Raw genomic sequence first — 18,137 nt, 5'->3', positions numbered from 1 at the left:
TCATGAGCAGGCAACTTCTGTGGTTATCTCTCCATTTTATTACTGCTAGTATGTGGTATAATACTGCTGTGACAGGGGATAACTTCTTTATCCTCTTCCGCCACTGCACTCAGTGGCAACAGCACAGGCTTACTCTTGTCATCCATATTTTAAGGTTGCGTTGTTGAACACCGGACATCATCCAGCCAAAACCAAGCAATTTATGTTCTGACTAGTGATGGGTAGCATACGCTTCACTTGTCATTGAAATTAGTAGGACTAAAGCACGTAATTTTAACTTGACTGTGCCCCCAGCAAAGTGTGTGTTTTGCTGAAATCATTGGGTACTTCATGTAGTTAGCTTTGTGAGGAACTGAACATTTTGTATCACATGAGGGAAGAGGAAAGTTTCACAGAAGAAATCTACAAAATATAATTAGTCAGACTCATACATTTTGCAAGTAATTGGAACCTTGTGTATATGTGTTTTAAAAAGACTTCCCCTCTCTGTGATTTACTTGCATTCAAGTTGTTTTGCTCCTCTCCCCACCCACAAACCCATGGTGATTAGAACATAAACAGATATGTTTCAATACGATCCATAATCTCAGCAAGGAAACTTAAATCTGTCCAGTTGGCCATTTGCACTGCTAGATAGAGAAAGCCATGATTGGGCAAAATGTTACTGTTTTAGGCAACAGTGAACTACTGTGTAACAGTTGTAGCCAAAATTATTATACTGTCCTATGCCCGTAGATCTCAGGGTCGTTCACAACATTAAAATTGCAATATAAAAAATATCAGATATTAGATGTGTTCCAGCCTTAGCGCTTATGGGTAATATACCTTTGTTCTAAAAGAAGGAGAGTAACAGTTGGGGCAAGAGTTTCCTACTGTTGGCTTAACATTTAAGAATGTCACAAGCAAATGCTTATGACCTAGATTTCTTTGTTGACAGAGGCAACGATATCACTGCAATAGCAACAAGTTTAGATCAAATTTCCCGATACTCTGTTCTTCAAAGAATTTCTTATTTGTTTTCTTCTTTATTGTGTAATGCTCCTGCAAGCAGTTGAGATACGCATGTGTGCAGAAGTTGCCCCTTTTGTTCTGTAAGGTTCATGTTGGAAAGGAGGCTGGACAATTCTTTCAATAAGGTTCATTCTAAGCCAAATTTTTTTTAAAAAAGAATCCTGCATTTAGGGGGTTCCCTGGTAAAGAGGGTGAGTGTTCAGGTTTACACCTTCCATTAGTAGAAGGTGGGGTCTGTGAAGGGCTCTGCTGAAGTGTGGGCAGGAGTGTTGCGGGGTGAATAGTGGTCGGGCTTGAAGTATATGCTGAAGGAACTGCATTGGCCCAGACCAGCCTTTCCCAACCTTGGGTCCCAGATATTCTTGAACAACAATTCCCATCATCTCTGACTACTAGCTATGCTGGATAGGAATGATGGGAATTGTTGTCTAGGGATTCAAGGCTGATAAATGCTGGTCTAAGTTATGTTGGCCCAACCACTCCACCAGTACCTTTCAGGTAGTTCAACAGCAGCTAGTAAATTTTACAGATGGTTTTGGCCAAAGAGTATGGAGCTGCTGTCACATAATGGTGAGAGGGGGAAACCCAAAGATTCCCAAATTCCCCCCACCCATTCTCCCCAGAACAGGACATCTGTGTTAAGAAAATCCCTGGTTTCCCCCTGCTAAAAATGGTTCTAAAAGCAATCTCCAACAAACCAAATCTCCTTTTCTATAACATGTTACACCTTTGTAGCCTTTTCCATAGGCGATAGATGCCAGGTGAGGATAACTCCCTGATTACTTACCCAAACATGAGAGAGTACTGTTTGAAGATTCAGGTTCTGTTGCTTCCTTAACTTACTTGGAGACTTGGCAGACTTGCTAAGATCTTGGCTTGCATAGTTTGAGCTGCTGCCATTGATTTTTTTAACCAAAATGTTTATGAGAGACTTGGTGCAGTGTTTAAATAATATCTGCCATGCCATTTAACTAGTATCCTGTCATTTAGTTTCAGTGCTTTTCTACAGATGCGAGGGTCAGTGACTGCTAGGATTGAATGTGTAGCTGAAACAAGATGCTGTTGAGGGCCAGATGCTTGGGATAAATGGAATAACTAATCACAGTTAAACCCTCAGAAGGCTACTGCTAGAAACAGGCTGTTGTAGGGACATGGATCTGATGCAGGAAGGTTTATGTTGTTCTTGATACTCATTTTTGCCGTGAATTTTCTTCTATCAATCATTCCAGAGGCTTGACTCCAGCACAGGCAGATTCCCAATTCTTAGAAAATGCCAAGAGACTTTCCATGTACGGAGTGGATTTACATCATGCTAAGGTATTGGCCAGCATTTCTATAGATGACATTTCATTTAGAACACAGGGGTGTTGAACCTTATCCACAAGGGAATGCGGCATTCAGGCTGAATAACTTTCTGAAGCCACATGCCATCAGTTGGTGGGACCAAAGCCAAAATTGTGCAGGGCCAAAGCAGCATACTCATCCCATTTATACCCAGCTATCCACACGTACTCCACCTATTCACGCCCTTTCATACATCTACATGCAAGTATGTACCATATTCAACCATTCATTTTCTTTCTGTTGCACATGCCTCACACAAAATCATTTGCATTGAACCAATTGCATTGCATTTTAAAAATAAGCCTTTCTCTTTTCTTTTTTTTCTTTTTAAAAATCCTCTTAAGTAAACAGATGCTCCATACAGACTTTCCCCCAGCTTGTATTTTAGAAAATAGGGCTTAAACTCCTGACAGTTTATATCTCTCTTTACTTTTTCTATCCCCATCTCAATCACTCTTTTTCCTCCCCTGGTCTCTGAGCATCCTCTCTTCTTTTCTGCCATGCATGTGCACATACCTCTACAACATGCTGTAGTTTTCAGACTGCAGTTTTACTTTTGCTTCCTTCTTTCTCCTGGTCATTTCTGTGTTGTCTGCATACAAACCTAATCTCTACATCTCCTCTCTTCCCTTCTGTGAATCATACAGTGCCCAGAATAATGCACTTGAGATGAAGCCAGAACCAGAACTGATTCTAGAATGTGTTAAAGGCAGGCTAAGCCACAGGAGGGAAAACATGACACTCAAGGATTAAACATACATAGGGTTGTGCTACAACTCAATGCCTTAATGTGATTTCTGTTGAACTATTAAGGTTTCTGTTCTCTTTTGCATTTAATGCTGATAGTATCCATCTAGCCTCTGTTTATTCTAGAGTTTTACAGCCTTTCTGAGTCCACGGTTTCCTGGAGCAACAACATTTTTTCTGCGGCACCCCTGTGGGGCTCAGAGGCCCAATTATGTCACCCCTTGCCTGCAGAACCGGCAGCCCTTTATCCCTTTTCGAACACCCTCCCTTTTGTAGTGTTCCCTCAGCCTCTTCTCCCTTCTTCTTGGGAGTCCTCTAGGCAGCCACTGCTGCTACCCTGGCCTTTGAGCTGCCCCTCCTGCCCCAAAGAAAGATTCCTTCTCACACTGCCCTACAGGGGCCTGGAAGCACCCCCTGGCCAGCCCCAGAGGCACCATTTGCCTGAGAAGCTTATAGCCAGGGCTGCTGCAACAAACAGCTGTGCAAGCCTTGGGGAGGCAGAGATGCGAGAAGGCATCAGAGAAGGGAGGGAAGGAAAGAGGGGGAAAAGGCCAGTATTGCTCACAGCACCCCTAATCATCATTCAAGGCACCCCAGGGTGCCATGGCATACTGGTTGAAAACCAATGATTCATTCTTTAGAAAGTTTAGATTTTTCTATCACTCTTTTTTTCTTACCTTCAGTCTCTCATCATTTCCTGCTGACTCTTTAAAAGGTTACAATTTGTCTTTGCTACTCCATTAGTCTTAAGGGCTCTGTCAAAGATCACTGCCCTGTGATCTTTGGATTAAAGGCAGTATTTAAATATAATAATAATAATAATAATAATAATAATAATAATAATAGTCTTTGATAAACCTGCTTTTATTTCTTGTATCCAGCCTCTCATAAAATATTGTTATTTATCTCTATATTTCCAGAATAAGTTATTTTTCAGCTCATAACCACAAAATTTATTAGTTCAATATTATACTTTTTCTGGTTTTTAAACTTCTATTTCTTAAGCCTTTATTTAAGACTTTTTTCTGCCTACGATACAGTGCTCCTTGATTTTCCAAGTGTTATTTGGATGGGCTTAGCATACCTTCCTGCTCTTTTGTCTTCTTCTTTCCATGTTCCTTCAATATTCCAATAGAAATTACTTTTACAATTGTCTTGATAGGATTCTGAAGGCGTTGACATCATGTTAGGGGTATGCGCCAATGGGCTTCTTATTTACAAGGACAGACTCCGAATCAATCGTTTTGCCTGGCCCAAAATACTGAAGATTTCTTACAAACGCAGTAACTTCTATATTAAAGTCCGACCAACTGAGGTAAGCATTGGACTGGCATAATTTGCCACTCTGTTGTTATAACTTTCAGCTCAGAAGTTCTTTGAAAATAGGTCCAATCTTACAGCGATTTGCATTTTGAATAATGTAGGAATATGTCCATTTGGTATAGTGTTTTAGCAAATACAGTTTCATCCCTGGTAGCATAGATAATTAAGGCTTCAGTATGTCCGCAGTGTGCTTTCTGATGATTGGACACACTCCTGCCCTGTAAATTTCCTTACTGTAATGGATGGTTGCCATGTTCTCTCATCTGCCATTATGCAGCTCTTAGTTTATGTGACTTGGTCTCACTGGAGTGGTTTGAATTATATTTAGGGAAGTTCATGATGTGGTTTAAGAACACTCTACCATTTGAGTAGGTTTTTCCCATAACATGCAGTTCAGCTTCTGAGAGTTAACTGCTACTGATTTCAAAAACAAATGTCAGTTCCGTTTGGAACTAACATTGAGAAATGTGTAAACATTTAGTTTTAAAAATAGCATGGTAGTTTCAAGCCTGCTTGAACTATGTACAAAACTGAGAAACTCTGGACAATACTTGAAGGAAATTACAATCCTACTATCTAGTCTGATATTTAACTAGTCTTGCTTTTCATTCATTTACTCTGGTTTTTAATTAAATCTTTGTGCTAGTGCCATGCTTTTCATTAATTCCTATGTAAGCAGCATTTTATATTGCAAGTAAAACAATTTGCATGTTTTTGATGGAAATTTACTATAATAGACCATGATACTAGCATGTTATATATGCACGGAGACACAGCCAAAGCACACATGCAACAATTTCTGCTGTCACAGCAAACAAGCTTTAGTTTAGAAAGAGCTTGCCTTTTTTTGGATCTTGGAAAAATATGGCTACTACCTATAGAGTTGCTTGTGAATGTATTCATTCTCTTTTTGGGGAAAAAGTGTAGTTATTACTGTATGCAATTCAAGCAGTGCTGTTATGTTAGAAATATGAAAACTCCGGAGTGTTTCTAATCTTGAGAAGGGAGATATGCTGTAGTTGAAATAACTGCACTCTTAAATTGTAAGACTAGACAACAGTTATTTCTAGAATTTGTGCTAATTTTGGTGTTTGTAATCTTTATAGTTGGAACAGTTTGAGAGTACTATTGGGTTTAAGCTGCCAAACCATCGGGCTGCGAAGAAATTATGGAAGGTTTGTGTGGAGCATCATACATTTTATAGGTAATTTTTAAAATGTTCCTTAGTTATGGGGTCACCATATCCTCTGGGGAGAATAGCAGCTTTGAGAGGGCAGTTTTGATTGAAAATGGCCTGTGGGTTGAGGACACCCTTCCCCTGCCACTGTTTCAATGAAATTTGCAATCTGTTAAAAGCAAACAAATGTTAGGAAGTCCCACATTCTGTTTTATTTTGCCTTGGTAATATCCTGCATCCTAATACATGAACCATCAAATTTCTAACTATCTTTGTTGAGTAAAATCAACTCTGCAAATTTTCCACTATTACTAAAAAACACAAAAACTTTTAGAGTATTTTTTTCTCACTTCTGTCTTAGAATATTTGTTTTCTTGCAACAGTGTTGAGATTATATGATCTCTTTAACCATGAACCATGTTACTGCTGTAGTATTTTCAGAGAGCTCAAACTGGCATATATGAAACTACAGTATTTCAGATTGATTGTATGTACCTATGACATCTTTATATGTAGTTTGTACATGTCATCATCAGTGTTGTGCATAACTCTTCACCTGCAAACAAGAGTAATGGATTTCCTCCGAGTGTGATGCTTAAGGGGGGAAAATTGGGATGTTGAGAAAGAAGTCATAAGAAAGTGTTTTGTGAACTAAAGGCAGGATATACGTTTTAAATAAAAATGATTCTGCAGCAGGGTCATCACTCAGATTATGGATGTATATCATAATAAGATGAAAGTATCTTCATTAATAAACATAAATAATGCATTTAATGCATGTCCAGGAAGTTGAGTGGACCAGGAGCAATACCTAGATGATAAAGGCCATTTTGTACTGATAATGGCAATTTGGTCGTTCATTTGCTTGATTTGCTTATCTTCATTTAAAAAGAGTAATTAAAACAGCAAACTTTAACATAATTTAAAGCTCATACAGTAGAAGCAATAAAAGTAACAGTATTAAAACTCAAACTGAATAGAAAACACATAGACCAGGTTTTTACCTGGTCCATGAAGGAAAGCAACACAGTTGCCAACCCACATCTTTGAAAAGTATTCTATATTAAAATGTCACAACAAGAAGCTCTGTCTCCAGTAGTCATCCACTCAACCACTAATAGTCAGACTTATTGGGCTTATGTTCTCCATAGACTGCCAGGTTAATCCAGGTGAAAACCATTCTTCAGATGCCCTGATCAGAAGCCATTTAGGATTTTTTAGGTTATGCCAGCAGTATGAATGCTGTCCAGAAACAGACTGGAAGCCACTGTAGTTTAAACATGTATATGATTCTGGTTTTGCAACAACTCGGTAATCTCACTGCAGTATTTTGAACTGACGTATCTGACGCTTTTAAAAGGCAGTCCCACATGCAGCACATTTTAGTAATCCCAATGAATATGCTCAGAATAGGACTTACTTGTTATTCAGGAAGGGGTCCTGCTAGTGCATCAACCAAAGTTGGTGAAATACTCTTTGGGTTTCCAAAGGCTAGATTAATGTTTTGGTCATGAATCAAAAGCCTCCAGCTACTGACTGTAGCAGAAGAGGCTCTGCAGTCCTTCAAGGTGGTGGTTCTCCTTTCATAGCTGGCAGTGGGAAGGATGATTTTGTATTCTTTCGATGGATTTTGCTGTAATCCTAAACAGATTTATTCAGGAATATATTTCCATTTTACTTCTAAATAAATGAATACAGTATGATCTGACTTTTAAAACACTCTCTAAACAGGAAAATAATAATATTTGCTGACCGGTCAGCCACTTTTTAGACCATTTCAAATTACAGATTTATTCTGTGACATTTTCATAGAATACAATTTAATTGGATTCTATTCCAATCAGAAATAGCTGTTTGGGTAAGGAGGGAGAATGTACTGCATGTATCAAATCCTGTTCCTACTGATGGTCACCATGCAGAAAATCCGCAGATTTAAATCATCCTGATTTAAAAATAATCTGGCTTCTGTGTGTTCCAAGAAAAAAGCTATGCCAGCAAGACTTTGAAAGACTATTCACATAAACACGAGCAATATAACTGTTGCAGCAAGTGTAATTCTAATAGTTAAAGCTGTTTTTTAAGAAAGGTTGTATTTATTACACCCATACACAACCCCCACTCTTAGATGAGGTATGGGGATAGGACAAATACTGTTCTATCACTGCCATTCAATTCACTGGAAATACTGGGCAGGGGTTCCATGCAGATCCCTTTTGAATAAATGGATGCTCGGTAGCATCACTGTCAGGGGCTTATCTTCCCATTGCTTTTAGTTAGTCATCTCCCCATAGTAATGGCTTTGCCAGCTGACTCTAAGGAGTTGATTGGCAAAAGAATGCAGCAGTTTTAGCTGCCATTGTTACCATTGTAGGAGGAGATTCAGACCAGAAGGTTCCCATAGTGGAGTAGCTTATTAGTAGTAGCAGTTGACTAACCTTCATTGGGCCAGTTAAGATTGCCTAGCCTGGGAAATCTTGGGTGGAACTGTTTCATGGAATCTACAGAACCCTGTGGTTTTCCTCCTTTACCTGGAGAAAATAGGCATGGGGTCTAACAGGGCATGTTGATGGGGAAAGCTGACGGATGCTATATTTTTCTGCTTAAGCTGGGCCTGTGGTTAGTACTTGTGTTTGGCTTCAGATGTTGGAGCACAGAATTTGAGGTTAGTATGTATGCACCCAACTTTTTTGTTCTTGTTTGGGGAATGTGCTGGATGCTTGTATGCATACACTATTTTTAGGGTAAATAGAGATGATTAAATATATATTACATATCCATTTCCTTTTGCTTGCCATCTGAAGACAGGGTGTCAATAATAACATAGATCTAATGCAAAACTTGCATTTCAGATTTACAGATAGCTTGTTAGGAAGAGAAGACTAGGTTCAAATGTTCTTTCTTATATGTTATCTCCCTTTGCAGGAAGTAGTGTGACTTGGGAAACATGCAGTCTTTCATTTGTATTCTAAAACAGTACTGGTCTGTAAGGGTTGTACTATAAGATTTTTATGAAAGTTTTTAATTTACTTTTATATAGTGTTTCTTGGTGATTGTTTTTAATGTCTGAGATACCTAATATTCTGTGTGATTTGGAGAATATTTTGTACCCATACTTTTCAGTTCTTTGTATAACCAAGATTGGTAAATTAAAGCATCCTTGAAAATATCCCAAATAAGGAAGTAATTAGGTTTTTCTCTTATTAAGAGATTAAAAGTTTATCTCAGCAGGGTAGAGAATTAAAAACAGAAATTATTGCTATAGCAAGAGGAGAGCTATGTCTGTAAATGAAAAATGATTCACATTTTTCCACTGTGCATGTGGCATGTAACCATGCAGTACTAAAAGAAACATTTTTTAAAATGCTCTTCAACCCATTTTTTAAAAAGAAAAGTATTCTTAATTAATGTCTTCAACAGGATCAAAAGTCAAAAATCATGGACAACTTTGGTCCTTTTTTTATATACTGGGATTGGCTATTCCCACTAGCCCTATGTGGGCCTGCAAGAAGGTTAACCTCAGACGAGTGCATGGCTGTAGCTACCACTTCTTGAAGGCCACCTCCATGTTTTAACCCCATGTTTATTAGACAGGGGTGGAGGAACTCTGGCCCACTAGCCATTCTTGGCCTGCCAGGCAGTCCAGTTTGGCTCATGAGCCCATGTGTGGACACTGAGTAAAGGACTACTTTGCATATGCAATGTAAGGTGCAAGGCTGCTTATTTGGCCCTGCTCCCACATTGCTCTAAGAGCAACAATGCCTGAGCAGGTATCTGACATGCTTTTGGAATATGGATTTTTTATAGTTTTGAAATACCTTTGAATATGGTTACTTGTTTCCTTTTTCTTTTGGGGGTTATAGACTTGTATCTCCAGAGCAGCCTGCCAAGGCCAAGTTCCTGACACTAGGTTCCAAGTTCCGCTACAGTGGGCGTACTCAAGCACAGACACGGCAGGCTAGCACTCTCATAGACAGACCTGCTCCGTACTTTGAACGGACCTCAAGCAAACGTGTTTCCAGGAGTCTTGATGGTGGTAAGAGTCTAACCAAAACTAGTAAACTCCTAATATGTGCCACACATAGGTTCTTCAGAGAAATTAAAACTGAATATTCAGATAAACTTCTTGTTTGAACTTAGTGTATAGTGCTTAGTAAAGCATTTAGGGCCAGCACTTACAGAGGGTATAAAACCATTATGTTTATGTACCAGGATGGAATTTAAGATATTGAAACATTTTTGTATCGAAACACATTCATAGACCTGAGTTATCAGAATGTGTCTCATTTTTACAACACCACAGTTGCTTTGTCTTAGAGCCCCTCCTCCTGGTGGATACTAAATATTGTCAATATAGCATTAACATTATGCGTGATCTTTTGATTTATCTCCTCATTCCTGAATGTATGAAAATTGTTCAGTGATATTTGTTTGATGTTATCATTTGCCAATATACCTTTGGAGCTGACCATTAGCACCTCACAACTTTCTATAACAAACAAACAAACAAATCACTTTCTTCAACATTTAGTCGCTATATTTAAAAATGTTCCAAAGTTTTTTTCACCCAAATTGTTTACTGGCGTATCACGAACCCAGTTTCTTTTTCTGTTGATTTTCTGAGTAAAAACAGAATACACTGGAAACTTAAACAATAGACAATACTTGTCTCATAAAGAGCAAGGTACTGTGGAGTATTTCTCTCAAACATAGTTGAATTAACTAAACCTATTTTTTTGTAGCTCCAGTGGGTATTGCAGACCAGAGCCTGCTTAAGGACTTTTCTGCTACAGCTATGGGGCCTGCTGGTGATAGGATCTTTGAAGCTTCCGGACAGTTCAAATCAAAAGATGGGGAAGGTAGAGATGAGGATGGAGGCATAAGTAAAATGCCACAATTAGGAGATGGAAAGGTAAGATTGCTGATGTTTTTCAGCTTTGTGGAAATAATTGATTTTGGAAATGTATTAAAACCAACTGCTGCATTAGTGGAGCTGCACTTCAGCTAATAATTTTGTGGCTGGGTTTTTTGCACAGGATGACCCACCTATATAGAGGCAGGCCTTAGGTACCCATATAAACTGGTGAAAGCTGCTAAAGAGCAGTTTTTCTAGAAGGCAGTTACTCTTCCCTAGGTTAGTGTACCTGGCAACAAAAAGAGAGGGACTGTGTTCATCACCTCCTAGTTGTGGAAAGAGCAGGTAAAGTCCTGCAATCTTGCCCAAGGGCGTCTTATTTGGTAATAAGCTGCTCTGGAGCAGAGCTAATATATTTGCTTCAGAACTCCCTGCAACTAGCTCCATTCAGTTGTGTGAAAGTGAAATCAATTTGCATATATAATTCATTTTATGATTTATTCATACTTGTGCTACCTATAGTTACATTACTCAACCACAGCTGCCATCTTCTATGAATAACTCTGCAGAAGAAAACATAATTAAGTGTAACACACATGTTTTATACTAGCTTTTATCATTTGTGTGCTTGAAGCACAATACTAGGAAATTTATTTTATAATGTGAGGGGAATCAATGTGAGATATGGACATTTAAACTTTATTTTCCTTTCCATATTGACAGGTTAGAAACATGCATTAATTTGAGCTTTTTCTGGCACACACAGCGTGGAATCACCTTACTAAGAATACTTTGAGATTTGATTCAGTCTTTTTTTTTTTAAGGTTGTAATCCACTGAATTATCTGTGGAATATTTGTATTTTGACGGTTACACTTTTAAATTTAGCACTTTCAAAGGAAAACCTGTAGTTGGAAACATTGTCCTCATGCTGATGTCTCTCCCCTGCCCACTTTCTGTAGAAGCTTTGAATGTCTGTCTGCTTTCATCTATTGTGACTGCACTACTACAGTTACAAACTACAGAATTCTTCACAGCCTTACAAGGTGGCAAAAATAAAAATAAATTTTTTTGGAGATGATATAATCCAGGTATTTGGATTATATGTTGTTGTATTTGAATACAATTGGGGCTAATGAATGTTTGTGGCATCCATATTGTAATGGTAGTGCTGTCCCTACTTCTGAATAAACGTTCTCACTAACAAGTTTCTTCCCTCCTCCCTCTTTTGTGCATTCCTTCTGCCCCTCAAATGTGCATTTATATCATGGTCTCTCATCTGCATCTGGGACTGGACTCTCCCCCTCCTCCAGTCAACATACACGCATCAGCTTTCACTTCCCAATCATTCTTATTCATTTTGTTCCCAAAACCTACCTGCTATCCCTGAAATGGATATATTTTCAGACATTTCAGAGGATGATCATCTTGGTAAACTCATGTATACACCCTCAGATACCATAGTCTGCAGCCCTGTGAAAGAAACACCAGTTCATGGTATAAATGAACCGAAGTTCCCAACTAATCACTTGGAACTTATGGATATTTTGGTGGCTGACCATTGTCTCCCTCTTGCTATAGAGAGAGCTGCTCATAAAAATACTGATCATGAAGATTCTGTGTCTCATTTTCCAGTTAGTGCAAGCAAACCTTTTCCTTTCAATTTCCCTTCTCTGCTTGATGAGAATGGTTACATTAGCTTTCCTAGCCTTCCAGAAGTTTGCATCTCGTTCCTCCCACCTTATATTCAGCATTATATTCCCATTACTTCTCCCTCATTCATTCCCTCCTTCTTCCTCATCTTTGTGCTGCTTCTCTGTACCATCCACTCTATTCCTTTCTCACTCACATTGTCCCTTCCTGTTGCTCTGTCCCTCTGCTACCTGGAGCCTAAGGCAATTTCTCTGACCACCTCTAATGACACTGCTCTAAAAGACAAAGCTGAGGAAGAGGAGGTGTGTAACTTTGTTGTCTAAATTGCCACTTGCCTGTAGATTTGTTTGGGTGTACTAAGAGAGCAGTTCAACCTTCATCCTTTCAGTGTGAGGCTGCAGACTCCCCCCCCCTTTTTTTTTTGAAAAAAAGAATTCTTTCTGCAGATATTTACGCATCTATCTTCATAAAATCTAGTGTTTTTAAAAAGCATTCACAATTTTTTCACTTCAAACGGTCCTTTTAAGGACCTTCTCATACATATACTGCTTATATCCCAGTGGTATTGAGAGACCATAGTTAGGTGCTGTATACAGCGGTACCTAGGTTCTTGAACTTAATCTGTTCCGGGAGTCCATTTGACTCCCGAAACCGTTCAAAAATCCTGCACTCAAGCGGAAGCAGCATCGGATGTTCGGCTTCCAAAAAAACGTTCGCAAACCAGAACAGTTATTTCTGGGTTTGTGGCATTTGGGAGCAGATTTGATCCGCAACTAAGCCATTCGGGAACCAAGGTTCCAGTGTACTATCTTTGCGAAGAACTGTGTACAGTTTCACTGCAGCCATTCTGAAAAAGGGATACAGCGATCTCACAACAGCCCTGTGTACATCCCTCATATGGAGGTGATGTTCCTTACAAAATGTCTGTCAGAACCCACTGAGTCCACACATTTCTGGATATGATCAGAGGCAATCTCAGGCTCCTTTCCCCCCATAGCAAGGAGAAGTATACCCCACCCCCGCTGTACCTTGTGCCCTTGTCAGAGGAGCCCGTGTGTTTGCTTGGCCGCCCAGAGCAGTGGAGGAATGGCTCAGGGAGCATGCAGATGGGCAGACAGATTCTAAGCCTCAGCCTACACGGTTGGCATGGGCCAACATTAACCCTTAGGTACACTCCTGGATAGGTACGCTCACATGGGATCTGCCAAAAATATTAGCTAACTGTTAGACACAGTACTTTGCAGCACAGCTTAGCATTTATTGAGGGGAAGAAAATGATTTCTTAATTGCCTTCCCATAATCCATATTCTTCTCCTACTTTTTAGTTCTTCTCTAGCACTGACAAGTACTTGAAATTCCTTGTTCAAGGAACAAGTTCAGCAACTGTTTATCATTTTGAGAATAAGTATGTGAGCCTTGAACTTGTGTGCTTGTCATTTGCTACACCCACAGAGATATTGGAAGCATTCATTTCCATTTTTTGGTAGCTACGATTAAGTGGTGGTACATCCAAACCAAGTTAGTAAACTATAGTAGAAAAGAAGCAAATGAACTTCAAACCATGGTTTGCTGGCTGATTTCCATGAACTAGTAACCCAGATGTATAATAAAACTTAACAAAATGTTTTAAGTGGTGCCTTTTATACTCCAACCTACATTCCAATGAAGTAAAATATTCCACAGCCAAAAGTTCTGATGTAAAAAAATGTCTTTCCCTGGGTCAGTTTTTTTCTCTTTAAATGAGATTTAAATTTTTTTCCAATGTATTAACATAAGCTGGAACAAAAAAAGCATTTTTTTGCCCCAATGATTATTTTTTAAAAATGAAACTTTGGGGGTACTTTTATCTGCATCACTGGATCAGATTTTAATGGGAAGGGAGGAAAGTGCCCCAATATTTTAAGATTTGTGGGTGAAAAAAGTACATAGCTCAATCAATAAACTCTTTGTGGTACCTTTTCAGTGCATGCATGTACTGAAAGAAACCTGTAAATGATATAGTTGGGAAAAAATTAAGTGATTGAAATTTGGGGCCGTTGCTTACTAGTGTGTTCAGTTCTGCATAAAATCTGCAGCAGAAAAGTGCATCAGGGATGCAATTTCGGCTCCAAGGTCTGAGTTAGGGTTAATAATAGTTTAGGGTTTGGGCATAATGATAAATTGTGGTTAATTGAGAGAATAGGAAGCCAAAGGCTTATATACGTTCAATAAAATCATTGTTTCTCATCATATCTGAACTTGACCATGTGTCAGTTCTGAAATTCAGTTTAGCTTTTTGGGTAGTAGGTAGAGAGGGTGGAGAGAGAAGTTTTTTTTTTTAGTTTTTAACGAGGGTGTTGAATTTTAACCAGTACAATTTTAACATTGTCAGGTACAAAATTATCTTAATCTACCTTAGTCTAGCATACTCCTACTTGGCTAAAATTGTCAGGATTACTTTGAATGCAATTTATATATGCATGGATTTTTAAAAAAGCTATACTTTAATGTTAATGTTGATAAGTTAAACCTCTTGACTATGTCCATATGCTTTGACTGGGTAACACTGTCTGCATTCCATAGGGCAAATGCAATTGCAGTGTTTTAAAAAAGCATACTATGAAGATTTAAAGCAGAAAATTGTAGCCTCTCAAGCAGGGAAATCCTTCCGGTGAGCTAGCTGCCTGTGGTTGATAATGCCAGAATTATAAATATATATCAGACAGAAATGATTGTACAGTTTCTGAAGAAAGTCAGACAGCAAGATGGGAAACATTTATAGAAACCCCAAAATAGTGTGCATAACTGCACTGAGAACCTGGAGACCTGTTGCCAACCAGACACAGACAGGACTGAGCCAGTTAAACCAGTGGTCCAACTCTACATAGGACAGCTATATACAGCTGTGTTCAGTGTGATACTTGTATCCCTAATTTCAGTGTAATCTAATATGCCAATTTGTGTATTATGGTGACTATTTGCTCATTTAATCGATTAAACACTTTTGATACTACATTGCAGCAAGAATTCCAAAAACCTCAGATAAAGGTGGGACTGGGATAAATATATCCTGATAATGTGTTTGGTACACACTATACTTTCCCTTTCATATAGTTACTAGTAAGAGATGTGTGTGATAAAAGTAAAATAGTTGTTAAAGCAATGACCTTAAACTAATAGAGGTTGGTTTAATATCTGGCAATTCATATATTGATTCATTTTTATTTTGTGGGGACTTAATTACTTTGATTAAAATTGTATTCCAGGTGCCTCTTGCAAGTCACTCTTAGTTAGCTAACCTATAACACCAAGCCATAATTTGATACTACATGAACAAAGCTTCTGCTCATGTACTGCATTTCCTCTTCTCATCTCATGTTTCACTTTGGTTTGTTACTTCCTCTTTAGTGCAAACCATAATTTTCTGTTGCATCCAGAGCACTGAACTGTGGTTTGTGCTTTCCCTCCAAACAAGAACTGGCATTCAGCTACAAACTGTGATTTATAATCCTGGTGGTTTGTAAGTAACAGCAAACTTCAGTTTGAACTAAAGAGCAAGTTATTAAACTGGAGTGCGTGGGGAGGAGAAGGGAGTGCACAAGCATTTGGCTCATTCACAGAGCCCAAAATGATGGTTTAATGTTATACCTGAAGTCTGCAATATATATTTTTATGTGAAATCCCCAAAAGCACAAAACAAACCATTCAAATACCATTCAACCATCTCTCAGCATTTAACAATACAAATGTAATTTCCCCTGTATAGTTTTTAACAGTAAACGTACTATAGATATATTCTGTGTTGGTATTGCAATCACTCTTCTTCAGTGTTCAGAATTCAAGCTGATCTCTTCACCTTCAGATTTTTAAAAAAATATTTCAAACTGTGGAGAAAAATAAGCAAGCACGATGGTTGTAGAGAGACAGACAAATCTTCCATTTTCCATTTCACCTATACCAAAAATTACTTCAGCCATTTCTACAGTGTTGTAGGTGGAAGACTGCAGTGGTTTAATAACTTGAGCAGCATCCGAGGCAAAAACAATAAAGGTTTGTAAATAGAGCACATTGTTTGTAGTATTTCTAAACAAAAGACCATGTGCTACTTCAGTGTCTACACTAATGAGTGTTTTCTTTTGCTGACCTCTGGGTGGTTCCTCTACATAGGCACAAATAGAAGAGGAGGAAATTCGCAAGGAGGTGGATATTTTCAATTACACCTGGTTGTTGCCTGCTATTATCAGTGCTTGAGGCTGCTGTCGATTATGTTTGCATAGTGGCTACCCCTGTTTTATTTTAAAAGCCCCATTTATTGAACTTTTAAACACTTTTTTGTTGTGTTGATGATCATGGGTTGTTGTTTTTCCGTGTCTTCTTTTGTGTGTGCTTTAATTTTACAGACCTTTTCCTTGAGAATAGATGGGGAAAATATTTATGTCAGACATAGCAATTTAATGTTGGAGGTTTGTATAATCTAAGGAGTACTTTTCTGTCCTCATGGGCTGCCAGGCTGCATGAGATTGGAGGTCACTTGCAGGCTGTTCTAGGCACAGTGCATGAAATGCATGGGGGTGTTTGACTTGGACATGCATGTTGAAAACCAATCTTAGTCACTGTAAATGAATGAATTTAAGTATGCAGCTGTTAATACATATTGGAATGGCAAGTAGAACTTATAGCCCTGTTTAGATGTTAATATTTGGAGGAAATCTGTTTTTTAAAGACTTGCCAAAATGGATGAGGATGCACCATCTAGAATTCAAATGCATGTTTCCGTTTACATTTTCCTATGCATAACTGGAAATGTGAGGCAATGAATGCTATTAAAAAATGATGCAGTAAAATTAGAACCAGGAAGTTCTTTGTTCTCTTCCTGGAATCCTAGAGAGCTGAATCTAATTCTATAGTAAAATAATACTTACACCGTGAAGTAATTCGTGCTTTATTTGTTGTGATACCAGGAGGCACTATATTGCCTTTGGAATGAAATTATGAATGGTAGATTCTTTTGGCAGCCATATTGAGTAAATATTGTTTATCTATTACATCCAAATAGTCATTCAAAGTAACAAAACTCTGGATCCAGAAGTGCAAGCTTTGTCATCCAAATTGGGCTATTTGCACTGTTAGATTTAGATGATGTCAATTATTTGTATACATGCAAAAACATTACATTAAAATCTTCAGATTTACAGTAACCTTACTAATATGTTATGTTGCTTTTTGGCAGCTTCCGATAACTAAATACATACTTTGTATAATTTTACTAAAACACTGTAAAGTGTACTGCATAACGTTGCATTGAACAAATCCAAGAAATGTGCCTGGTCTCAACCCAACATTCTTTTTGAAAATACTCTATTGACTCAAACTGTGATAAATCTCTACCAATTGGTTGTTGTTTTTTTGTTACTTAGATTGTTACTAAAGGTACTAGTTGTACCCCTTGGAAGTTTTTGCTGCTTTTACACCTTCAAAGCTCATAGTGCCATACACATGGAAGTCTGGAGGGCAATATTTTGGCTAATTAAATGCCAACACGAAAAACCTCCAGTTGTCCTCCTCCCCCAACAGACTATGGAAAAATGTCCTTCCTCCATGCTGTCCTTGTCACTTCTCTCTCTCCCCCTGCCACTGTTTCTTCTATCCCAGAGCCTGCTTCCCAACCCAATATTCCAGACACTCTTTTTCTTCCTTCCCTCTTCTTGATATGCATGCTATCTTATTGCCCCTCTAGTACAAGGTTATATCTGAAAGCCAGCTTTCAGCATGATTGAATTATGTCATTGGGCATAATGGCATATTATTTTATGGTGCCTTCAGATGTGGTTTGAAAATTAGTTGCAGCGTGGATTCTAGCCCCAGCACACACAGACACACACAGAGAGAGAGAGAGGGAGAGGGAGAGAGAGAGACCCACACCCATGTCTTAAGAATGACATACTGCCTCAAAGGAACTTCAGAGAATTGTAGCTGGAGAATTGGAAAGTGCAAGCTTTCACTATGTTTGTTTAAATAAATTATAAAGCAAGATGCCTAAATAATTTCTGGT

General features: G+C 38.4%; 1 protein-coding gene across 13 annotated transcripts in view; it reads left to right on the top strand.

The window, feature by feature from the left end:
* EPB41L2 (erythrocyte membrane protein band 4.1 like 2) overlaps positions 1-18,137 on the top strand; it is a 78,144-nt gene that overhangs the window by 43,695 nt on the left and 16,312 nt on the right. For 7 of the 13 annotated variants that reach the window (XM_053381919.1, XM_053381908.1, XM_053381907.1 and 4 more), the window contains 6 exons: positions 2,241-2,328; positions 4,265-4,417; positions 5,532-5,629; positions 9,463-9,635; positions 10,342-10,511; positions 16,486-16,548. In XM_053381919.1, the coding sequence (XP_053237894.1) occupies positions 2,241-2,328; positions 4,265-4,417; positions 5,532-5,629; positions 9,463-9,635; positions 10,342-10,511; positions 16,486-16,548 (745 nt within the window). Of the gene's footprint in view, positions 1-2,240; positions 2,329-4,264; positions 4,418-5,531; positions 5,630-9,462; positions 9,636-10,341; positions 10,512-16,252; positions 16,286-16,485; positions 16,549-18,137 lie in introns of all 13 variants that reach the window. The other 6 variants (XM_053381917.1, XM_053381916.1, XM_053381912.1 and 3 more) reach the window with 2 other exon arrangements.

This window comes from Podarcis raffonei, chromosome 3 (genome assembly GCF_027172205.1).
Source record: "Podarcis raffonei isolate rPodRaf1 chromosome 3, rPodRaf1.pri, whole genome shotgun sequence".
Taxonomy (NCBI): Eukaryota; Metazoa; Chordata; class Lepidosauria; order Squamata; family Lacertidae; genus Podarcis; species Podarcis raffonei.
This window is presented reverse-complemented; position numbering and strand designations above follow the sequence as displayed.